This window comes from Moschus berezovskii, chromosome 20, assembly GCF_049115385.1.
Source record: "Moschus berezovskii isolate FMDL1 chromosome 20, NW_MosBer_1.0, whole genome shotgun sequence".
Lineage (NCBI taxonomy): Eukaryota > Metazoa > Chordata > Mammalia > Artiodactyla > Moschidae > Moschus > Moschus berezovskii.
This window is the reverse complement of record NC_142479.1, coordinates 46,027,727-46,052,455: the sequence shown is the minus strand read 5'-3', so window position 1 is coordinate 46,052,455 and position 24,729 is coordinate 46,027,727. Positions and strand designations below refer to the sequence as shown.

Sequence of the window (24,729 nt, the reverse complement as noted above, 5' to 3'; positions counted from 1 at the left end):
TACAAATAACAAATGCTGGAGAGGGTGTGGAGAGAAGGGAGCCCTCCAACACTGCTGGTGGGCATGTAAATTCATGCAGTCACTGCAGAAGAATCTAAGGAGATTCTTCAAAAAACTAGAGTTGCCATATGATCCAGCAATCCCATTCCTGAGAAAAATTCTAATTCAGAAAGACACATGCACCCCTATGTCCATAGCAGCACTATTCACAACAGCCAAGCTACTGAAACAACCTGAAGGTCCATCAACAGAGGAATGGATAAAGGTGTGGTACATATATATATATAATGGAATATTACTCAGCCTTTAAAAAGAACAAAATAATGCCATTTGCAGCAACATGAATGCAGCTAAAGAGTGAAGCAAGCCAGAAAGAGAAAGGCAAATAACAAATGATATCACTTGTATGTGGAATCTAAAATATGACATGAACTTATCTGTGAATAAGAAACACAGATGTAGAGAACAAATCAGTGGTTGACAAGGCAGGTGAGGGAGGGACAGACTGGGAGTTTGGGATTAGCAGAGGTAAACTATTACATACAGGCTGCATAAACAACAAAGTCCTACTGTATAGCATGGGGATCTGTACTCAATATCCTGGGAGAAACCATCATGGAAAAGAACACTAAAGAGAATGTATTGGGTTGGCTCAAAAGTTAGTTCAGGTTTTCCTATAAGATGTTGTGGAAAAACCTGAATGAACTTTCTGGCCAACTCAATATATATGTGCATATACGTACAGCAAAACTAACATAACACTAAATAAACTATAGTTTACTTTAAAATTTTCAAAAAAGAGCAATTTAAATGTCCATTATTAGGGAAGCATTAAATAAACGATCCATGGGGTTGCAAAGAGTTGGATACGACCGAGTGACTGAACTGAAATAAATGATGCAAAGAAATAATAGAGAATTACTAAAAACCATGCGTTTAACACACAGTCAGGGGAAATTACATAATCAGTACTTCAACTGAGTGACTGAACACCACCACATTTAAATACTGGGATAAAAATAATCTTTAAATGCTGGGATAAAATATATTGAAATGCCTCAGGCTTTATATTTAAGGAGTGATCTATAGATAATTTTAATTTTCACTGTTATATTTTTATGTATTTTCACAAAATATCCATATTGTTAATTATAGCTTTAATAGTTGTAACATCGGAGAAGGCAATGGCAAGCCACTCCAGTACTATTGCCTAGAAAATCCCATGGACGGAGGAGCCTGGTAGGCTGTAGTCCATGGGGTCGCTAAGGGTTGGACACCACTGAGCGACTTCACTTGCAATTTTCACTTTCACACATTGGAGAAGGAAATGGCAACCCACTCCAGTGTTCTTGCCTGGAGAATCCCAGGGACGGGGGAGCCTGGTGGGCTTCCGTCTATGGGGTCACACAGAGTCGGACACGACTGAAGTGACTTAGCAGCAGCAGCAGCAGTTGTAACATATTTAGCAAATCTGAGTGCCTGCTAAATAAGGACAATAGCAAGAAGCACTTTTATGAAGCAAAGAGGAAAATCTGACATGCTCTTACTCTAAAGGAGCTCGGAGTCTAACAGAGGAGAGGTTTTATGTTTTTTGCTTTTTTAAAGTAAAGCTGAGTGCAGGCAAAGGCTCGGGGGGTTGTTGAGATGGTATTTCCCAGGGTGTCGAGGACAGTGCTTGGTGGAGATGAGACCGAAGTAAGTATCTGACAGTTCTGCTTCCCAAACAGAGAATGACAAAGTCCTGCTTCATGCTGATCAAACAGCCCACAGGCCCCAGCATCAACCACTCATCAAAACAGACACAACACTGAGGACAGTTACTCATTAACCATCAAATGGCATTTCCAAAAAGTCAGGGAAAGAAGCTAAGCCCCTCTGTTTGTGTGGACACAGAAGGTTCTACGAGAGCTGTAGGATTAAACTTTCACAGAGCCTTGGGGACAGGTTCAACACTGCTTACATGGTAAAAACAGACTGGTTGACACAGACCCAGAGGGGCTGCCTGAACACATACTGCAGCATGTGGCCAGTGCGTGGATCAGACTATTTCTGCAGAAAATACAGCTCACTGTTACTGAGGAAATCCACAGAGACTACATATGTAGAACACACACAGAACAACTTACCCCAAAGCATATGACAGACTGTTTTGCACAATTCAATAACCTCAGATATGCAGATGACACTACCCTTATGGCAGAAAGTGAAGAGGAACTAAAAAGCCTCTTGATGAAAGTGAAAGAGGAGAGTGAAAAGGTTGGCTTGAAGCTCAACATTCAAAAAACAAAGATCATGGCATCTGGTCCCATCACTTCATGGGAAATAGATGGAAAAACAGTGGAAACAGTGTCAGACTTTATTTTTTTGGGCTCCAAAATCACTGCGGATGCTGACTGCAGCCATGAAATTAAAAGACGCTTACTCCTTGGAAGGAAAGTTATGACCAACCTTGATAGTATATTAAAAAGCAGAGACATTACTTTGCCAACCAAGGTCTGTCTAGTCAAGGCTATGGTTTTTCCTGTGGTCATGTATGGATGTGCGAGTTGGACTGTGTGAAGAAAGCTGATCGCCGAAGAATTGATGCTTTTGAACTGTGGTGTTGGAGAAGACTCTTGAGAGTCCCTTGTACTGCAAGGAGATCCAACCTTTCCATTCTAAAGGAGATCAATCCTGGGTGTTCATTGGAAGGACTGATGCTAAAGCTGAAACTGCAATACTTTGGCCACCTCATGCGACGAGTTGACTCACTGGAAAAGACTCTGATGCTGGGAAAGATTGGGGGCGGGCGGAGAAGGGGACGACAGAGAATGAGATGGCTGGATGGCATCACCGACTCTGTGGACATGAGTTTAAGTGAACTCTGGGAGTTGGTGGTGGACAGGGAGGCCTGGCGTGCTGTGATTCATGGGGTCGCGGAGAGTCGGACACGACTGAGCTACTGAACTGAACTGATACATTTAGAATCTTGATATAATAAATTTCTGAAAATATAATTTGCCAAACTGACCCAAAAAAAGAAAGTCTAAACACACTGATTTCAGAAAGAAATTGTGAAAGCTGTAACAGTAAACTCTTCCAAAGCACCAGGCATGACATTTCACAGAATTTCACCAAACCTTTATAACACAGATCACACCTACACCTTGTAAACTGTTTCAGGGCATTCAAAAAGGAAATAATTTCAATTCTCTTAATGTTATCAGTGTAACATTAATGCTATTAATGTCAATGCTTAGAAAGATTAAACACAAAATACAGCTACAGACCAATCTTCCTTCTGTCACTGCAAAATTCTTACATAAAATATTAGCAAGAGTCTGGCAGCGCCCAAGGAAAGTAACACATAACAGTCAAGACTGTTCTATATGAGGAGACCAAGAAATGCCATTTATCATCAGAGCAGATCGAACGAGAACAATCATAGGACCATCTCCATGGGCACAGAAGAGTCATCTGGCAAAATCCTCAACCATTCTCATTGGAAGATTCAATAAAGCAGGCTCCGTGGATACTTTCTGAATATGATTTTTTAGAAGATGCTTCTTTATGAGTATGCTGATGTATGTCTTGATGGCATGTTTAAGATCATTTAAAAATCAAGGAGTACCCATGGTTCAGGTGTGCAGCTGTGGCCTTTGTGGATGTGGTTTCAGACACAATTCTGCATTACTGATAACGTGAATTTTCTGCACTGTATCAAGCTCAAGGACACCAACAGCTCTTCTCAAAACAATCTCCGCCAGTTGCAGCCTTAAGGTCTCAAGGTCCCCCCTTGTAACTAGGCAACCATTTGAACCCCAACCAATCCCTGCTTAACCAGCACCCTTATTTTTCACCAGCACCAACCCTAACTCGTGACAAACAGCTTAAGCAACTTTCTGCTTTTCGCCTTTATAAGCTGCCCCCACTTGTAGTCCGGTAGTGGCTAAGACTGCGCTCCCAATGCAGGGGGCCCAGGTTCCATCCCTGGAACTAGCTCCCACATGCCATAACTAAAGATTCCACATGCCACAATGAAGACTGAAGATGCTGTGTGCTGCAACTGAGACCTGGCACAGCCAATGAAATTAAAAAATAAGTCACACCGAGGAACAGCCACCAGAATAGTTAACTCCCTTTAAGTGACACTGTCAAGTGCTGATGAGGCTATGGAGCAGCAGACTGTCACACACACATGCAGACTATGAACAAGCAAGAGCACACTGGAAAGTTGACTACTACAGTTACACACATATTTGCTTTCACCTGGAAATTCTGTACCAGTGACTGGATATGGACATAAAGGGGTACTGGTAACATTCTAGGTGGCAGTTAAATAGGTGGGTTAAATTTGTCATAATTCACTGTATATGTTTACCATTCATGAACTCTTGTATTTATGTCATATATAATAAAAATGTAATCCTTATTACAAGAAAATACATAAGGCAAGACGCAAGACCTCCTCAGGAACTGGCAGGGAGGGCTCTCCTAAAGGGACGGGGGCAATAGACCCCTTAGTTCTCTCAGCCTCAGGGGGCGCAGGCTGCCCCCTGTGTAGTGTTCCCAGTCCTCCACCTTCAGGCCCTAGTCTGGCTTGGTGGAAAGCGAACAACTTAACACCCCACTGCAAGGAGCGTACTGACCACAGACGTGTTTTTAAAACTGTTAACATCTTTTAACTCCTTTCGCCCCACAGTGGATTTGACCTAAGGACCTGGATAACAGAATTAACTGAAATGCGGCAAGTCTCTCTATCACGTTCAGGTCTCTCAGTAGCCAGTGCCAAAAAATTCAAACGCTGGGTCCCTGACATTTAAAAATTGATTGACTTATAGAACTGTGAAGGTGGGAGTTGAAGATGGGAGGGATAGAGTAGGAGGTAGGAATTAAGAGCTACAAAGTATTACTCATAGAATGGATGGACAATGTCCTACTGTATAGCACAAGGAATTATACTCAATATCCTGTAATAAACCATAATGAAAAAGAATATTAAAAAAAAGAACATATATAGGGAATTCCCTGGTGGTCCAGTGGTTAGGAGTCTGCTCTTTCACTGCCAAGGGCCTGGGTTTAATCCCTGGTCAGAGAACTAAAATCTCACAAGACACACAGCAAAAAAAAAATATATATATATATACATACTATATATATATATAAGTATACATACACGAAACTGAATCACCTTGCTGTGCAACAGAAATTAACAACATATTGTAAATCTACTATACTTCAATTTTAGAAAACCACACAAAGAAGAATTTGAACAGTTTTAAAATATGCCCAAGAAAATGCCATCAACTGATTTCTCTAATTAAAAAGAGTTCAAGAGTGGGTGAGGAATCAAACCTCAGTGATGTTGCCTAAGATTAGAATCACAACAGATTCTTCTTAAGATCCTAAGGTCTAACCCTCAGCAGGAGAAGCAGCCCTTGGCTACTCAGGGGTTAACCTACCTTAGCCGACACTGGTTCCTGCTCTATATTCACGCTGGTATTCTGCTCATTGTTTATGTTTAACAAACTGTGGTGAGACTCATAGGCCAGTTTACCTAGTCCTTTATGTAACATTTATGTTGGCTCAAAGTTTAAAATGTCTACCCATGTCAGATGAAAAAGGGTTATCTGTGGTGAACTCTGAGCCAGTGTAAACACTGCAGCAGTTCTAGAATCAGGTTTTGCCCACACTTTGAAAGTCTGACATCGCTGTGCTGTCACTGAAGGCCTATGTTAGCACTTGTCTTTGCTGGCAACACCAAAGAACCATCAAACTACTGCACAATTCCTCTCCTCTCAAACGCTAGCAAAGTAATGCTCAAAGTTTTCCAAGTGAGGCTTCAACAGTACGTGAACCGAGAACCTGCAGATGTTCAAGCTGGATTTAGAAAAGGCAGAAGGACCAGAGATCAAATTCCAACATCCACTGGATAGTAGAAAAGGCCAGACAGTTCCAGGAAAACCTCTACTTCTGCCTTATTGACTACACCAAAGCCTTTAACTGCGTGGATCACAACAAATTGTGGGAAATTCTTCAAGAGATGGGAATACTAGACCACCTTACCTGCCTCCTAAGAAATCTGTATGCAGGTCAAGAAGCAACAATTAGAATTGGACATGGAAAAACAGACTGGTTCCCAACTGCAAAAGTAGTATGTCAAGGCTGTATATGATCAAGTTTACGTATGGATGTGAGAGTTGGACTATAAAGAAAGCTGAGCACCAAAGGATTGATGCTTGTGAACTGTGCTGTTGAAGAAGGCTCTTGAGAGTCCCTTAGACTGCAAGGAGATCCAACTAGTCAATCTTAAAGGAAATCAGTCCTGAATATTCATTGGAAGGACTGATGCTGAAACTCCTATCCTTTGGCCACATGATGCAAAGAACTGACTCTTTGGAAAAGACCCTGATGCTGGGAAAGATTGAAGGCAGAAGGAGAAGGGGACGACAGAGGACGAGATGGTTGGATGGCATCACTGACTCAAAGGACATGAATCTGAGTAAAATGCTGAAGGACAGGGAAGCCTGGCATGCTGCAGTCCATGGGGTCGCAAAGAGTAGGACACAACTGACTGAACTGAACTGACTGTCTTTGCTGACGGAAAAAATCCAAAGAGGATTTTTCACTGTGTATACACATAGCTGACTCACTTTGTTGTACAGCAGAAACTAACACAACATTCTAAAGCGATTATACTCCAAAAATAAAATTAAGAAAACAAATTCAGCATTTTAAATGCTTCTCGGCTTTCCTCCATCTCCTTTGGGACGGTCTCCCGGGAATGCCCTGCCCTAGGACAGCAAGAGGATCCTTCACTGACCTGAGACTGAAAGCCTGCTAGGCACTGGCAACACTCAGGGATGGAGTTGGCTTAGACACTGGTATGTACTGGAGACTACAGCTTTTTTTTTTTCCTTTTCTAAGAGAAGTTTTCTTTAAGGATGTTACATTTAACCAGAGATGGAGTTAGGTGAGCTGAGCACTCCAGGTTGTGGATAGAGCCTGGAGCAAAGCCTGAGTGGGGATGTGCTTCCCGTTCTGTGAGCCACGAGGCAAGCACTCCACTCAGTGGGAGGATCACTTGGAACAAGGCTGGAGAGGAGGCTGCAGGCAGGACACATGGAGCTGTTGAACATGATGTTGGTTTGGGATTTTATTCTAAATGTCACAGGAAGCCGATGGAAAGCTTCGAGCAGGGAACTAACAGGATCAAGGGTCTTGATGACTGACAGCTGGGTGGAGAAAGGCTGCAGCAAAGTCAGAATCCAGACGTGAAAGGAGAAACCACTCAACCTACTGCAGGCGGAGGAAATCTAAACAGTAAGACTACAGGACAGATGGGAAGCTGCTGAGACTACCCCTGGCTGGAAGGAACTCGGGGGGGCTGCACCAGCACCTGTGCCACCTGGAGAGGCTGTCACTGTCACCCTGCGTCTACTAGACACAGCCCCCTTGGCCAAGGGAGGAACCATCCTTGCTCCACTTCCACTACAGGAATGACCGGCAACCACCACACTGCAGATCCCAGAAGCAGAAAGTTGCCTTCCTCCTCACCCTGCTCACTCTTGCTCGTGCCTCCAGAGGCAGAACCCACTGGAAGTCAGCAGCCGTGGGAACCTGGCAAAGTACAGTTCAGACATGCTGGGAGTCTGTGGGGCAGGTTACAAAAGGGTAAGTGGAGGACAAGAAATGACAATTTCCCAGAGACAGCAGCAGAAGCAGGGAACCTAGTGGGAGCTTCCATAAGGTGCAGGTAAGAATGGGCTTCCCTGGTGGCTCAGAGGTTAAAGCGTCTGCCTCCAATGCGGGAGACCCGGGTTTGATCCCTGGGTCGGGAAGATCCCCTGGAGAAGGAAATAGTAACCCACTCCAGTATTCTTGCCTGGAGAATCCCATGGACAGAGAAAACTGGTAGGCTACAGTCCATGGGGTCGCAAAGAGTCGGACACAACTGAGCGACTTCAATTCACTTCACTTCACTTCACTTCAAACTAAAGCAGAAGTGCTCGGATCAACAAGATAGGCCAAAGAATCAGGATAATCTAAGGAGTTTGGCCTGAATTAAAAGGATAAAGGATGGTACCCTTTACTGAGACTGGGGACACTGGAGGACCTCTGCAGTGTACTAGGTGGATTAAAATAAACCAGCAATTGTATCCATGGTCACCTTTAACCCGCCTATTACAAATGCCACTATGAAACATGCCTACTGGAGTTCAAAGAAAAGGATGGGACCAGATGGAATTGAAAACCTTCTCCAACACTGTCCATGAGATTAGATGAGGTCGTGACTGAGGAAAGAGAAGAGGCCCAAGAACTGAGTCCTCAGGCACCAGAACTTCAGGAGGTCTGGAAGAAGAGATCTGGCAAAGACAGACCCAAAGGACTCTGTGAGAGAAAGAAAGGAAAACCAGAAGAACACAAGCAAGCAAAGCCAAACACAAACAGGCAAACAAGCGAAGCTGACCTCCAGGAGATGGCAATGATCAGCTGCAGCTGAGTGTGGAGGCAGGTGATCAGTAAACAACCTCTCTCACAAGACTGTGTTGTTGTCACTCAGTTGCCAAGTCATGTCTGACTCTCTGCAACCCCATGGACTGCAGCACACCAGGCTTCCCTGTCCTTCACTATTTCCAGGAATTTGCTCAGATTCATGTCCATTGAGTCAGTGATGCCATCCAACCATCTCATTATCTGTTGTCCCCTTCTCCTCCTGCCCTCAATCTTTCCCAGCATCGGGGTCTTTTCCAAGGAGTTTGCTCATAAAACTAGAAAAGTTTTTTTTTTTTTTTTTTACCTGGCCAAACCGAGGGCTATAGCCCAGGAGGGCAATCCCCACATGGAGGAAAGTGCTATGCAGAAGCACGGTTTTCCGAATAGTTTTGTGTATTATCAGGAAAAGAGCACATATCAAACAAGCGAGGCGACAGGGCCCTTGAAGGTTTCACGGGAGACCCCGCGGCCGGGAGGGAAGCTCACCTCTGAAGAAGCATCAGCGACACATCCCGGGAAAGGGGCAGACTTCCCCATCCTGAGGTAGAGTCCTTCACCTCCGGAAAACAGGTTCTCTCCCTGAGAAGTCAAAGCACAGGAAAATAAGCAACCACGTGACAGACCGATTAAAGTCCCAGTGAAGTCAGGAACGAGCCAGAAGGTTCCTCCAACCTGCACAGGTGAGGAGAGTGAGGTGAGTACCCACTGGCAGTGGGCTCTGTCACCGTGGGTGCAGGGGGAGCGGAAGCCTGGGCCCTCTGGGGGCAAGGGGCCAGGGACTTGGGGAGGCGAAGGGGGATAGAGACTCAGAATGGGGGTGGGGAAGGGGAGAGGGACTTGGGGTGGGGGAGGGGGACTGGGGTGGAGGAGGGGAAAGGGGACAGGGGTGGAGGAGGGGAAGGGGACAGGGTTGGGGAGGAGGGGACAGGGACTCGGGTGGGGGAGGAGTGGACAGGGACTCGGGGTGGGGGGGCAGGAACTCGGGTGGGGGAGGGAAAGGGGGACTGGGGTGGGGGAGGGGAAGGGGGACAGGGACTCGGGGTGGGGGAGGAGGGGACAGGGACTCGGGGTGAGGGAGGGGGCAGGGACTGGGGAGGGGAAGGGGGACAGGGACTCGGGGTGGGGGAGGGGAAGGGGGACAGGGACTCGGGTGGGGGAGGGGAAGGGGGACAGGGACTCGGGTTGGGGCAGGGACCGGGGTTGGGGGAAGGGAGGGGACAGCGACCGGAGGGTGGAAGCGGCGGAGAGCGGCAGGTAAAGGAAGAAGAGATGCCTCAGGGCACTGACTGGCGTGACGAGTCCGAGAGACTCGATGCCCGGAAGGAGCGGTGCCGGCGACCAAGCGCCGCCTCCGGGGCCGCTTGGCGCGGGGCCAGGTTTGCGAGGTCTGAACCGCGCGCCCCAGGCGCAGGCGCAGCCGAGTTGCCCTCCAGCACCAGCTCCCACGCGTCGTCCTCCCCCGCGCGCCCGCCGACGGCTGGGGGCGGGGCCCGCACAGTGTCCGGCCTGCGGGGGTCACGTGGGCCACGCCGGCCAATCGGCGCGCGACTCCGGGCTGAGCCCTGCTGGCTGGGCGTCTACCGGGCAGTTGGCGTCGGCTGAGTCGGTGCGTCGGGTGTTGAGGTCCTGCGTGGGCCGGGAGTCGTGGGCCCGGGACCGGGTGGAGGGTGGGGATGGGGCGGCAGGGCCCCGCGGCCCCGTGTCCTGCCCGCCCGCCGCCTACAGCGCCAGATCTACCCTGTCCCTGCAGGACCGGCCATGGAGCGCGAGGTCCAGCGGGTTCGCGCGGCTTTCGGCTCCGGCCGCTCTCGCCCCCTGACGTTCCGGCGGCGGCAGCTCGAGGCCCTGCGCGCGATGGTGCAGGAGCGCGAGAAGGACATCCTGGCGGCCATCAGTGCGGACCTGAGCAAGGTGCGCCCGGACCTGACCCCACCCCTACCCCCTCTCCCGGGATTGGGTCATTCGAGCAATTTGCGGGCCGGATTACTGTTTTTCAACTTTCTGGCTGCTGGTCGCGCTCGGATTTTTAACCACTTTAGATTTCAGATCTGTGCACCCGCGAGTTACCCGGGACCTGTTAAAGGCGGACGATGCTTCCGTGGGTCGGGTGGGGTTTGAGGGGACTCTGAGAGCCCGAGTTTGTAACAAGCCCCGGGATGATACCACGCTGCCTTGTTCTGGAACCCTGCTTTCAGTAGCAAGGTTTTGGGCGAGTGTTTAGGGTTTAAATACAGTCCCCTGTTTACTATAATACTGTTGTTACTATTCTGTTTTGTTTTGGTTTTTTCTCTTTATTCTAGGGGTAGCAAGGCCTTGCTCTAGCTTTGCGAGTCTCCATCTCTCACTTCCCCCTAAAGATTATTTTGAGGAGTAGAAACATAAGAAGGGTGTGCTTCCCTGGTGGCTCAGTGGTAAGGAATCCACCTGCAGTGCAGAAGATCAAGATCCGATCCCTGAGTTGGGAAGGTCCCCTGGAGAAGGAAATGGCAACCCACTCCAGGATTCTTACCTGGGAAATCCCATGGACCGTGGGGTCACAAGAGTCCGAAACGACTTAGTGACTGAATGTCACCACCACCAGTAGTAACAACAGAACTATAACATTTACTTATGGTGGAGAAGCACTGTGTCACAGAAGGTGGATTTAAGGAGTCTGAAGCAAGAAGTCTGAATCGTTTCCTCTACCAGCATTTCTGAGTGTGTGTCTTAAGGATTATGAAAGAAGTACAGGGCTTCCTTTGTGACTCAGCTGGTAAAGAATCCGCCTGCAATGTGGGAGACCTGGGTTCAATTCCTGGGTTGGGAAGATCCCCTGAAGAAGGGAAAGGCTAGCCACTCCAGTATTCTGGCCTAGAGAATTCCATGGACTGTCAGTCCATGGGGTCACAAAGAGTCGGACATGACTCTTTTTTAAAAAAAAAGTAGTACAGTAAATTCCTTGCCCTTGAGGGTGTTAAATTATGGTCCAGAAACAAAACATGCCCGAAGTGAAACTACAGTTGTAAGGCAGTGTATTAAGGGTGAAATATTAAGATATGGGTGAAAGCATAATTACTGTGGCTTGTAAAGTGAGATTAGGGCACACCATTATTAATTAGGGACCATTTAAGCCTGGGGGTAAATGTCTTGGATCAGTAAAGAAGGATTTAGAGAGACTGAATATATTAGGGAGTTAATGAGTGCATGGGCTTCCCTGGTGGCTCAGAGGTTAAAGCGTCTGCCTCCAATGCGGGAGACCCGGGTTCAATCCCTGGGTCGGGAAGATCCCCTGGAGAAGGAAATGGTAACCCACTCCAGTATTCTTGCCTGGAGAATCCCACGGACGGAGAAGCCTGGTAGGCTACAGTCCATGGGGTCGCAAAGAGTCGGACACGACTGAGCGACTGAACGGAACGAAATGAGTGCATACTATGAGCTTTAGGTGGCGCCAGTGGTAAAGAACCTGCCTGCAGGTGCAGTTCACATAAGAGAGGCAAGTTCTATCCCTGGGTCAGGAAGATTCCCCTGGAGCAGGGCATGGCAACCCACTCTAGTATTCTTGCCTGGAGAATCCCATGGACAGAGGAACCTGGGTGACTGCAGAGTTGGAGACAACTGAAGTGACTTAGCAGGCATGCACTGTGGGCTTGAAGGGTGCAGAGAAATCTATACAGCAAACCAGCCCATCTGACAGGTGTGCCTAGCCCAACACTTTTGTTTCTTTGTACATAACTGTATGGTTTGTGGGATCTTAGTTCCTGGGCCAGGGATCGAATCCATGCCCCCTGCAGTGGAAGAGCAGAGTCCTAACCACTGGACCACCAGGGGATTCCCTTGCCTGAGTATGTCATACCCATGAAGGTTAACTGTATCCTCTTGTGACAGAGCGAATTCAACGCATACAGTCAAGAAGTCATTTCTGTGCTTGGAGAAATTGATCTCATGCTGGAGAAGCTTCCGGAATGGGCTGCTGCTAAACCAGCTCAGAGGAACCTGCTCACCATGCTGGACGAGGCCTACATCCAGCCAGAGCCCTTGGGGGTCGTACTGATTATCGGAGCTTGGAACTACCCCTTTGTCCTCACCATCCAGCCCCTGATAGGAGCCATCGCTGCAGGTCTGGGGTCAGGTTGTGTCCCCGTGCCATTGTTGCATGTTAAGGAGGGTGCCTAGTTATATTCATTTGCTGTGGTGGCTTGCCTTAGTGTAAGCCAGCAGTGTATTGAGAAGTCATAAGCGTTATTCTTACTTGTTTAGTGGGCTCCCGAGGTTTGTGTGGCCACTGCTTCCTGGAGCCCTGGAGAGGGAACCCTTGAGGATGGAGAGGCACACATGAGTCCACTTACCGGGTCAAGAGTCAGACATCCATGTTCCCAGGTGGTTTCAGTCACCACCTCTGGCTTTGGATGAATCGGCTGGATTCTGTCTGACCAGTTTCTGCATTCAGATAAGGGCTGTGGAAGTCATGCTCCGTGACCCACAGCAAGTGCCAAGGGATTAATCTCTCAGTTTTTCAGGATCCAGATCAACAGCTTCATGTTGACAAGGCTCATATTTGTGCAGTAATCCCAGGGCAAACAGGAAAACCCAAGAGTGGGAGTGAGAGCAATGTGGGAACGCTGGAGGCCACGTAGGGAGGCTGATGGGACCTGGAGGGTGAGAATGGAGGCGTCAGCCTCTGGGAAGGAGGCAGTGGGGTGACTCTCGGGCCTGTGGTGAGCAAGGCCAAGAACAGACGGAAAAATGACGCTTAGCCTGCACTCCACACGTCAGCGCCATCTGGGCAGCTGTTAGTCACTCAGGTATCGACAGTGCTGTCCTGCTTTCTGCTCTGTTTAGGAAATGCTGTGATTCTCAAGCCTTCCGAAGTAAGTGAGAATACAGCCAAACTCTTGGCTAAGCTCCTCCCTCAGTACTTGGACCAGGTGAGAGTGCCCCTCCCTGGCATGCATGTCTGTCTATTGGTCGTGGGGAATAGGCACCCATTCTTCCCACTGCCGTTGTTTGGTGGTCGGGCCTCCATGCCCCATTTCCCTAAGCCTTCCGCAACTGGCCTGATAAGAGCAGTGAAGTCCAAGACAAACTGGAATTGTTCAGCTGCTGTGGTTACACTGTGTTCAGGCCCTTGGCCTTATCAGCACCTCTGCTGCTCAGAGAGCATCCCCTGCTGTGTGGTGTTCTGAGTTGACCCATTGTTGGATCTGCCACGATCTTAGGTGTATCCACGTGGTGGGTTGTTTGACGAGGGGCTGGAGCTGAGCCAGGTGCTCCTAGTGAGGTTCAGTTGCATGAGAGCATGTCCAGGCTTAAATGGACAAGTTTGTGGCCTGAAAACCACAGAAAGAAACAGCCTGCTGACCCGGAGCTGGCCCCTCACTCTGGGTTAAAGGCCTGGCAGTGAAGAGTGTCAGAAGCTGTGTGGAGAAAACCATCAGGGGTCTGGTGCAAGGCAGAGAATGTTATGATGCTGTTTAGCTCTGCACAGAGGGGGTCCTCGGGGACTGTCAGGGAGGCAGCTGTGAGGACCTCAGCCAGCGGGCATAGGAGCTGGTGGCAATGGGGTAGGGAGCAGCTGGCCCAACCTTGGGAGCCCTCACTGGGTTTCACACATGTTCAGATTCAGATGTCCCGTGGTCTCCCTGTGGTCTAAGCCACTGCACTGAGCTGAGTTCAGGAGGGACTTCCAGGTGGATGTGCCCAGGACCTGTCCTGTGCTCACCCACAGCAGCTGCATCCCTACCACCTCCCTTCGCCCTGCCCCCAGCTCTGCGTGTCCTGGGTGGGATCCCTCTTCTCTTTTGTGTCCTTGTGAGGCTAAGGTGGAAATGCTGGTCTCCCTGGCCAGTTCTGCCGCAGGTCGAGATTCTCAGGTTCCTTCGGACTCCCCCAGCCATCCTCACAAGGGCCGGTCTCCACCTTTTCCTGGTTTACGGACAGTTAGGCGTTTACATTGGACAGCAGGATGAAGTCAGTGACACTCAGGTCTGTCTCTTTCCTTCAGGACCTGTACGCTGTTATCAATGGTGGTGTCGAGGAGACCACGGAGCTTCTGAAGCAGCGATTTGACCACATTCTCTACACGGGAAACACCGCTGTTGGAAAAATTGTCATGCAGGCTGCTGCCAAGCATCTGACCCCCGTGACCCTTGAACTGGGAGGGAAGAGCCCGTGCTACGTGGACCAAGACTGTGACTTGGATGTTGCCTGCCGGTGAGACTGGCTGTGTGGTTTCCTGGATTTTCCCAGCTCAGATGAAAGCCTGCTGGCTTGTCCCCTGTGCCTCCTGGCTCCGAGAGACCTTGCTGAGCCTTGGGGGTTGATGTCCTCCTGGGTTGGGGCTGGGGGATAGCGTAGAAATTTCACACACTCTTTCTTAGTGCCACGGCCAGAAGTGGTGAACACGAAGCCTTGACATCACACGGTCGTCCTTAGGAGTGAAAAACAAGTTCTTTCTATTCTCAAGATAATAGATCAGGCAGGAAATCTTTCTGTCCCACTGGTAGCTGATCCAGAAAGTACAGTAGATAATGCAAAGTCTTTAGACTCCTTACACTGATTTCCTAAGTTCCTTTACTGATAACCGATACTGCTTATCTTTTAACTGAGAAGAGCATCTTGCATGATGACTGAGAACTAGAAAGTTAAAGGTTTGGAGGTGTCTGTGCTGAGTCAGTTTGGCTCATAGCAAGTGCTCAGACCCACAGTTCACAGTGCTAGAGCAGCATGGCTCCCCTCCCCTCGGAGACGCGGTGGAGAGGGGGTGGGGGCATTGGGCGGGGTTGGGTGGGCTCTGTAGGTAGGTGTCTGTCTGCCCGAACAGGAGACCATTGCGTGGATTTCTGTCAGAGCTCGGGCACAGCTTCCCAGAGCCAGGGGACCCCGTCCTCCCAGATGTCCTCCTAGCCGGAGTTGGGGGAGGGAGGGGGTGTCTGTCCTTTCCTGCTGCGGGCAGGGGCGTCCCTGCATTTAAAGCACTGTTGTTGATGAGCAGGCACAAAGCTTTCCCTGCTCCCTAGAATATTCTGCATCAACTGAAAGTGCTACAGAGACGAGTCATTAAAACATTGTTCAGTCAAGATTCATGAGTACGTGTGAGCATCGTTGGTAAACAGCACAGCGTGGGTGGCAGGTGAGGAGACTGAATGCGGCTGCTGGTGCTTTTCCCAGGCGCATCGCCTGGGGCAAGTTCATGAACTGCGGCCAGACCTGCATCGCCCCGGACTACGTGCTCTGTGAGCCGTCCCTCCAGGACCTGATCGTGCGGAAGGTGCAGGAGGCCGTGAAGGTGCGTGTTTACCGCCCCTGGTTGCACTGGCTGCCTCAGGGTGCAGGGTGAGACTGACTGTTTGCGGGCAGCAGCTCCCCATCCCCTCCCCCGTTGAACATTCCAGTAGCAGCTGTGACTGAACTTCCTGGCTAATGAGAAAATGTTTTCAGAGAACGTTTGCTGAGAGCAAGGTGAGGCTGGTGGTATGCACGCCAAAAACCATCCAGCTGATTTGTTGATGATAAGTCCTTAGGTGCAGCACAGACTTTAGAAAAAACAGTTCAGCAGTGATTCTATGGTCTGGGGAGAAGGCTGTCAGGCTTTTGAGGACCCTTGACGTGTGGGACTGTCTGTCAGGGTTATCTGATCTTCGGTGTGTAGGTGGTTTAGCAAAGCCAGCTGTTTTGAAGAGCGAGCAAATTAACTACTCTTAACGCAGCCCTCAATCTTTGAGGGTGTTTCAAGTGGCAGTCTAGGGCGGGGATCAGGGAAGGCCCCAGGTGAGCCAGGAGAAACAAGGGACTTGGACTGGAGGAAGGATGGGATGGATCTTTGACAGCTCAGTGATTGTACTGGGTCATGGGCCTCCTGGGTGAAGAAGTTGCTAGAACAACCATGGTTCACTCCCTGGGTGCTGACCAAGCCCTGAGAGGTAGCTCATGGACAATCAGGAGAGACAGTGTGAGCAGCGAGGGGCTGAGGGTCTTGACGTGGATATAGTGGTGGGACTGTGGTGGGGCCAGACAAGGACAGCATGGGAGGGGCCTTGGCCAGACTCCAGGGAGACACTACGGCTGGAGAAGTTGTGCTGGGTGTGTGTGGTGACCAGCCAGGTTTCCTGGGAGTGACAGTCCCGGTCTCCCTGGAGGCATTTCTCCTTTCACCGCCCTGCTTGTCGCCTGAGAGTCGCTAGGCACGATTTAGGAGACGTTTCCTATCCTCCCCTTCACAGGAGGTCTGGGGTCTCCAGGTGACAGGTGCAGCCAGCACCGACAGCCACTCCTGTGGCCCTATTGTGGGGACCTGAGACCCTGTGTTTCCACAGGCTGCCCGGATGTTCTTACCAGCCAGCTCAAGGTTGATGGGGGGAATGGACAGTGGTCAGGGGAGATGGAGTGCACCTACAGGGCTGACTCTGAGCCATCAAGATTGGTTTACCCAGACAATGCTTTGATCTTCTGAGTGGTTCCCAACTGTCTGTGACTGGTGGAGGTTCCAGACCAGGAGGAAGCAGCACGAAGCTCAGCAGACTTTTCTGCGAAGGGCTGCACAGGCCATGCTCCAGTCTCTGCAGGCCACCACTCAGCTCCTCATGGGAGCAGAGCAGCCAGAGTCGACAGGGATGCACATGGGGCCCTGACACAGGGCACGACTTGCAGTACCCACTCTCCGTCCACCCCAGGAAGGACCCACGCTAACCCCAGAAACTGTGGGAAATGGGAGACTTGTGTGTGTGTAAACTCTTGCCCTCAGCCTGACAGAGAACTTAACCTTTCTACTGTCGAAGTCCTCGGGGGCTGGCTGGGGAGTGGGGGGTGGGGGTGGGATTCTGTGAGGGTGTAAAGCCAGATGGGTGGGGACACAAGTGAATTTTATAGTTACTAAATTAAAACGTGGGTCTTTAGTGATGACTAGATACTGTTGTTTGACATAGGAATTCTATGGAGAAAATGTAAAAGAATCTCCCGACTACGAGAGGATCGTCAATCTTCGTCATTTTAAGAGGCTACAGAGTCTGCTGGAAGGACAGAAGATAGCTTTCGGTGGGGAGACGGATGAGGCCACACGCTACATAGGTAAGGGGACCTATGGTCTGTGTTCTCCTGTGTGTCCAGGGCGGGCAGAGCCTGAGGCCAGGCCTAGGGGATGCTGCCGCTTTATGACATTCGCCAGCCTCACTAGGTTGTAGTCAAGGTCAGAGAGATCAGGGCAGAAATGCACTTGAGTTAAGAAGTGGTGCTGGTCTGGTCCTTGGAGGGAACTGACCGTCTGTCCCCCCAGGAAGGCCTGTTCAGGGAAGGACACAGGTGTGCAGCGCTGAACACGGTTAGGTAAACACAGGATTTACTCCAGCCTGTTTACCCCCTTGCTTGCACAAGGATCCCTGATGCACACGCCTGGAGACACTGAGTATTTGCACGGTTCATGCATGTACTTGGGTCTCGTTTCATAAGGTGACACTTGGTGGGGCAGGGGACCCCTGAGTGCAGCTTGCAGGGAGAGTTGGATGTTTCTGGCTCAGCTGCAGCCTTTTCATCTTTGATTTTCTTTTTCAGCCCCAACAATACTCACTGATGTGGATCCTGACACCAAGGTGATGCAGGAAGAAATTTTTGGACCAATTCTTCCAATAGTGCCTGTGAAGAATGCAGATGAAGCCATACAGTTCATAAATGAACGCGAAAAGCCCCTGGCCTTCTATGTGTTTTCTCACAACAGTAAGGTAAACTTCACAGCACATGGCGTGCTGTCATGAGCCGCGCTCCTGAACCTTCTGTGCTCTAAAGCAGACGGGGATTATTACACCTGAGTCCCCAGTGAGGCTGTTCTCACAGCTGGCTGTCTCTTTCTTGGGTAATGAGGCCCTGGGGTTATCACTGTGACCTTCCCCTCACTCCCTGGGGTCGCTCCCGTCTTCGGAGTTACTGTCACAAGTCTGTTGACTCACAAACACCTCCCATCTAATTGGGAGACTTCCAGGCGCCAGTGTTAGCAGTTCTCCCGTTGTTAATCCCTGGGTGCCCGAGGACCCCAAGGCCATGCAGGCAGGGGACCATGGAGCGGACTGGGGCAGGTCTCTGGCACTGCTGAGGGAGACGTTGGGAAACCATGGACTTGGGTTTTTCCAGTGATGCAACCTTGTGGTTGGAACGGTTTCACAGTCCTAGTCAGGCTGGCCACTCACGCCTTGTCACCCCAGGCCTGGCAGCCCCACCACCACTCTTGAGCCTGTCCATCCACATCTCAACGGTGACTGGCTGCTGAGGGACAGTAGTCTCAAGGTGGGCCAGTAGGCCAGGAGCCTCTGAGGAAAAGGGAAAACTCGGAGGAGAAAGTGCAGCCAGGCCAGGCCAAAGAGTTCCAGAGCAGGTGTCCTCTGTGGAGCCTCTGCCCGGCCGTGTAGGCAGTCATGGGGCCGCTTCCAGAGCTGGCCAAGCTGTTGAGGGGCTGATCTCTGTCCACCATCCTCCAGGGAGACCAAGCATGCAGGCCTCAGCGAGGGTCGGGTTAGCGGCACACAATGGTCCACAGCTGAAATGATCACAGGCAGTGGAGGGCAGAGCAGAAGCCAAGGTCTGTGGCCTGGGCAGAGGGTGACACGTCAGGCTTTGTCCTGTGATCAGTGATGACCTTTGGTACGGAGGACTGGGCTGGTCAGCACCAGGGAGGTAACATTTACCAGTCAAGTGTCACTGCCCGTTTGGGTCCCCGGTGAGCCAACCAGCGATCTCCTTCAAAAGTAGGACATTTGAATGTCTTTTGCGTCTCACAGAAATGAAGTATCTGTAAACCACAAGCTGTAAAATAAAGTAAACCAGAAGGAACATTAACAATTCTTAAGACCTGGAATAGAGCCTGAACGGTCCCTGATAAGAGAGGCCCTGGCTGCGGGCTCGGGGGTTGAGCACTAGTTTGATGGGTGTTCAACTCCCTCTGCATTGCCTCCCCGGAGGACTCAAAGTGCAGCTGAGAGCTGACCTGTACCATGCTCGCTTGTGGGGTCTGACCTCGAGGAAGACATGTGTCCTGGGCTGGCCACAGCTGACCCGGGGCCTCTGCTCTTTCCCTCAGCTCATCAAGCAGATGATTGACAGGACGTCCAGTGGCGGTGTCACAGGCAATGATGTCATCATGCACTTCATGCTCAGCTCTCTGCCCTTCGGGGGAGTAGGTGAGGCCCCTCCCAGCCACTGCCCAGAGTCCCCTTCTGGCCCGTCCCCACCCTCCACCCTTAGGGACGCTTCCCCATCTGCAGAGGTTTACAGTTTGTTGCTTCCCTGGTTTGCAATTCTTCATCAGATGCAGGGCATGTCTTGGGCCGAGAATCAGGTCTCAGATGAACTGAGGCTTGCCTTCTGTCCTTTATGAATGAGATGGTGACAGGCCATGGGCAGGCGAGGGATGGGCCCATGGACAGGCGGGGGATGGGGCCATGGGCAGGGCAGACAGCAGTCGAGGACCTGGATGTCCATTTGCATTTTTAGGGAAAAGGCACAAAAACAGAATACTATCGAAAGTTATGAGGGAAAATGCAATGACCTCCCAGACATAAACACTTAATATTTTGTAATTTAGACTTTTTCATTAAAAGGCACACCTTTTGATACATCTCACAGAATCCCCCTGCAGCTTCTGCTTCACCCAAATCATGCCCTGGGCCCTGGTTACCCTAGCCACATGCGTGTCTGCCCAGCTTACGTGACCAAGCAGACAAATGAGCACAGGCCCGGAGCACAGCTCTGAGAGGGCAGAGGTGTCCACCAGCTTGTTAGCACCACCACATGACCTCCCGAGAGCCTGGAGGAAGTGCAGTTCAGCCCCGGGCTCCCAGAGTCAGACCCTCAGGGCCACACTAAGGTCCTGCCTGCCCTATTCCCTCTTGGAAGTGGGGTTGTGGTAGTGAGCCTGTCCCAGGAGCACCCGGAGCATGTCCTGGGCCGGGTCCACTGTGCGGGGGCCACTGGGAGGACCTGGAACAAGGCGCTCCCCCCATGCTGATGGGCAGGGGGCCCAGGACCATGCGCAGGAGAAGCACCGTTACCTACAGCGGCCTGTCTCATCTGCCCTTGACTTCAGGGTCCAGCGGGATGGGAGCATATCACGGAAAACACAGTTTCGATACTTTTTCCCATCAACGTCCCTGTTTATTAAAAACTCTCAAGCGGGAAGGCGCGAACCAACTCCGGTACCCTCCCAACAGCCAGTCGAAGGTGGACTGGGCGAAATTTTTCTTGCTGAAGCGGTTCAACAAAGGGAGACTCGGCCTCCTGCTGCTTACTCTCCTGGGTGTCCTGGCCGCCGTGCTCATCAAGGTGGGTCCCCAATGGCTGCCTGGGATGGCTCTGTCTTGGGAGCGCCTCCGATTTTATTAAATCGGTGCTGTCTCATCCTGTTAACATTCAGTCTAAAACTAAGGGCCAGGGAGCTATGGCCTGCGGGTAGCCCCTGATTTTCTGAGCATCTCTGGCAGCTTCTGGGCTCCAGTGGCAGAGACTGTCCAGTCCACAGGCCTGTCCTCACAGGAGCCATGTGCTGCCTCTGGTCTGAGGTTAAACCCCTGGAGAGCTCGCTGCAGAAGCTGAGCTGCCTAACCCTTGATCCTCTTGCTGTTGGTGCCTCGGGGCCAGCTGGTTCCTGGACGTGCATGGACCCGGTGTGTGGAGGTGGAAGACTATCCTCTGGTGACGGGCTGCTGGTGGAGGCGGCTTGGGCATGAGGCTGACTGCAGTGTGTGTCTCTGGTGATTGGTTATTGAAGACATGGACGTGCGAGGACAGCCAGTGCCAGCCAGCTTCCTGGGGCAAAGCCAGATTTAACGGGAACAGCTGCGTTCGTGTCTGTGTTTGGTTTAAGTGTTGAGAGGGTGTTGGTGGAGCTGGAGATACCAGCTGCATCTGAATTCATTTGGGTTTCCTCAGAGGTACCAGGCTGTGCTGAGGACAAAGACCCTGTTGCTTTTTCTGGCAGTTCACAGACGTGCCATCCCGTGAGCCGGTCTCAGAACCCACTCTGTGTTGAGAGGAGGTAGGGCTGTTTCTTCCTTTCTGTAACCCGGGCCAGCGTGGGGTGTGCGCTCTTCCGGTCATGTGTTTTTCTACACTCAGAGGCTCGTGTTACCAGAAAAAGAATGTGCAATTTATTTGTCTCCAGGCACTTTGGACTTTAGCCTGGAGCAGCAGTGTTAAACCTGACTGAGCCACGGGTTCAGTCCAGGGCTGGACTCTGGATTAGAGGGTCCGGACGAAGCAACCACTGCTCCCAGAAAACTACAGCCACGTGCACTCAGCTGCCCTAAGGATGTGCCTGTTGAGCCACTCAGACCTAGCTTCAGAGTCTGAGCAACATCTCATAAAAAGCTCAGTCACTTTTTGTTTCGTTTTTGAATTTTCTTTCCTTAAAGTTTAACCAGCACTTACGTAGCAGACCTGGTGAATCCGAGCTCGCTGTGGGCTGCAGTGCTGTTCTTCTGCATCTTGCTGAGGCCAGTGGCACTGTTTGGTCTCTGGTCCCTGTCGGCCTGTCCTCTCCCAAGTCGTGGGTCTCCAGCCTGACCAGTACCTCCTTGGTTGCGGTGGAGTCGCTCAGCCTGGTGGAGAATCCGGAGGTGCAGGCAAACTGATCCCTACAGGCCTGACCCCTCCTAGGGGGCAGTGCCCCCTGCCAGATGGGCTGGCAGTGCCCCGCCAAGTTCCCAAAAGGGTTTGGCAGACAAGCCTTTGTCTGGTAGGCTCTAGAGATGCATCAGTGTTGTAAAAATGTCTATTTAGCTGGGCCTTGAGATTGATTTAAATGGCTCTGGGCGAGGCCTCTTCTGAGCCCGCAGGGCGCGGGCAGCCCACCTCTTGCTGTCCTCGCTGGGAACCGCGGTGTTCCGATTGTTTTGGCTCCAGTGTGAGGCTGGGTGGAGATCTGGGGGCTCTTCTCTCTTTGCTGCTTCTCTATGCTTACACCCTCTTTTTATAAAATCACCTTTTACGTTCAGTAAAGGATTCTGTGCCTAAATTGGCCATTTTCTTGAGGAATCTGTTGGTGGTCACTGCAAACATTTTTCTGAAATTGTTTTTTTGCACTTCGTAGCTCTGATTGATTTTAATAATTCAGTTTACTAGGGTTAGAATGTATTTGGAGCATTTTAAAATGGGAAACTGAAAGCCACAGTTATCAGTCTAAGGGGAGCATGTTAGAATCTCCGGGTGGGGGCATTTTCCACATCCTTTTTACACAGGGTTCCAGTAAAGTTTAGCCTAAGCTACGGAAAGCATTGCAGGGGTTTTTAAAAGCTGAGGAAAATAAAAGGTTAAAATCGATCAATGTTATCAGGATCTTGAGGATTAAATGCATCGTTTGAACTCTGGCTGTGCTTCTTTAAGCCTCAGTGGGTGTTGATGGAATTACTCACTCTCGGGAATTCGAGAAGCAGAATCGCTCACCAGTTTTCAGAGTTCACGTGGACAGTCCGCTTCCTTCTTACAACTTATATCTTTGCTTGTTGTTGTGTCTTCTCCATGTTGGACAGAGTACTGCCTCTAACACCACCATCCTGTCGTCGTTTGTGGGGGAGAGCATGACCTCTCGTCCTTAGGCACCTGTGGGCCCTGCTGTCACTGCAGGAGAGGTTTCCAGGATGGGAGGTGCTGGTTGGGGTCCTGACCCTGGGCCCATGTTGTAGGGCTCAAGGGTCATCAACTGGCAGTAACCTGGATCCCTTCTCCCCCCTGCAGGCCGGATACTACTGATGGAACCCGGCCACCTCATCATCATCTCTGGTGAATTATTCTTCTGCTCAGTGGCTAATCAACCAATCATTTTTAAATTGTACCAGAACTTTTTAAGAAGATATGCAAACGCACCATCCTCGCCATTCACCATTAATAAAACTCACCGCTTCAGCCAAAGTCCCCCACTTACCTCCCCTACCCCGGCCCCCAGGACTGAGCACGCTCACTTGGAGAACCTGCATCCCTCGAGCGCTGGGTGGGGGCAGGGCAGGGAGCACACTGGGTGAGCCCACATTCCCAGACCTGCTCAGTGACTCCTCTTTACCAGGGACATGGGGCTTGCCACCCCCACCTTCAGGCAGACCCCCGAAGCCTTCCAGAGACTGCCCTGCACATGTTTCCAGGTCTCACTCCAGAGAGGTGAGGCGAGATCTCCCAGACTCCTTGGGGTTTGGGGCACTAGAACTAGGGTGGGGGGGTCCCTGTCCCCGATCCTGGGACCTGAAGACTGAGCTCCAGGAGGCAGCCCTCCTTTCTCACCACTCTCTATCCTGTGCTTGGCTTGTGGCGGTCTGTTGTGACATCCACACATGGTAAATCCTTGAGCTCCTGGAAGGCAGCTGCCAATTTGGTGCAAGAATCATGTCATTCGTAGACTGTGTTTCTGTGCCCCTGGCCTGTTTCACTGCTGTCGTCATGGTACTCAGACAATACCCACCCTTGAGCAGAGGCTGCACATAGCAAGTCAGTGGCTCTTTAGGGACAGATCTTCAAGTTTCCCGTTTCTGTACCATGAGGCAAGTAAGCATCCCCTTGGCCTCCCTTGTGGCTCAGCTGGTAAAGAATACGCCTGCAATGTGGGAGACCTGGGTTGGGAAGATCCCCTGGAGAAGGGAATGGCTACCCACTCCAGTATTCTGGCCTGGAGAATTCCATGGGGTTGCAAAGAGTCAGACACAACTGAGCGACTTTCACTTTCACTTTTGGAAACCTGAGAGGGGCACTGCTGAACATTCTGTCCAGAACTTAACGTGGGGACCAGTTTCTGTCCTGGACAAGAGGCCTTGGGTGTTCACGACTTGCAGCCTGCGAGCCCCAGGGGCTGGTGAGGGGGCATCTGGAAGAGGGCTCTCCATGACCAGGACAGCAGCCAGCCCACTGAAGGGGACCTCCTGAGCACAGTCGGGACCAGACCCAGCACTTCAGCCAAACAGAACAGAACAGCCAAACAGAACAGAACAGCCAAACAGAACAGAACAGCCAAACAGAAGAGCCCTGGGGAGCCTGCCTCCACACTCAATGAAAGAACGTATGTCACTTCACAGCACATGTGATCCACCATTGAATGAACCTGCTCCTTGTGGGTGACTGCAGAGCGTTAAGCCTTTATCACAGAACACAGGGGTCAACAACCAATCACTAGGCTGGCTTAGGACACACCTGCTTACACTGGGGCTTTATCAGAATAATCAGCGTAAAATATCTCAGACAAAATTTCAATATGGAATTTTCATTTGGTATATTGTGCATTTTACTTTCTAATTAAAATTATTTGCTTGTCTACTGGTA

General features: G+C 50.7%; 2 protein-coding genes across 5 annotated transcripts in view; one reads left to right on the top strand and one right to left on the bottom strand.

The window, feature by feature from the left end:
- The window catches only part of LOC129538368 (uncharacterized), a 14,046-nt gene extending 3,811 nt beyond the window's left edge, over positions 1-10,235 (bottom strand). The window contains exons 1-3 of the mRNA XM_055398511.2: positions 10,224-10,235; positions 9,763-10,052; positions 8,962-9,054 (exon numbers count right to left, since the gene is read on the bottom strand). Of these exons, the coding sequence (XP_055254486.1) occupies positions 8,962-9,054; positions 9,763-10,052; positions 10,224-10,235 (395 nt within the window). The remainder of the gene's footprint in view (positions 1-8,961; positions 9,055-9,762; positions 10,053-10,223) is intronic.
- ALDH3A2 (aldehyde dehydrogenase 3 family member A2) lies at positions 9,151-24,729 on the top strand. Of its 4 annotated transcripts, none has more exons than XM_055407401.2 (12): positions 9,151-9,169; positions 10,226-10,386; positions 12,340-12,571; positions 13,294-13,379; positions 14,456-14,664; positions 15,622-15,739; positions 17,376-17,517; positions 17,998-18,164; positions 19,514-19,613; positions 20,519-20,754; positions 21,361-21,466; positions 23,164-24,729. In XM_055407401.2, the coding sequence occupies exons 2-11, from the start codon at positions 10,234-10,236 to the stop codon at positions 21,430-21,432; spliced, it is 1,515 nt and encodes a 504-aa protein (XP_055263376.2). In that variant the 5' UTR covers positions 9,151-9,169; positions 10,226-10,233; the 3' UTR covers positions 21,433-21,466; positions 23,164-24,729. The 4 variants fall into 4 exon arrangements, with proteins under 4 accessions (XP_055263376.2, XP_055263375.2, XP_055263374.2 ...); XM_055407400.2 differs by lacking the exon at positions 9,151-9,169 and adding an exon at positions 9,999-10,081; XM_055407399.2 differs by lacking the exon at positions 9,151-9,169 and adding an exon at positions 10,037-10,098.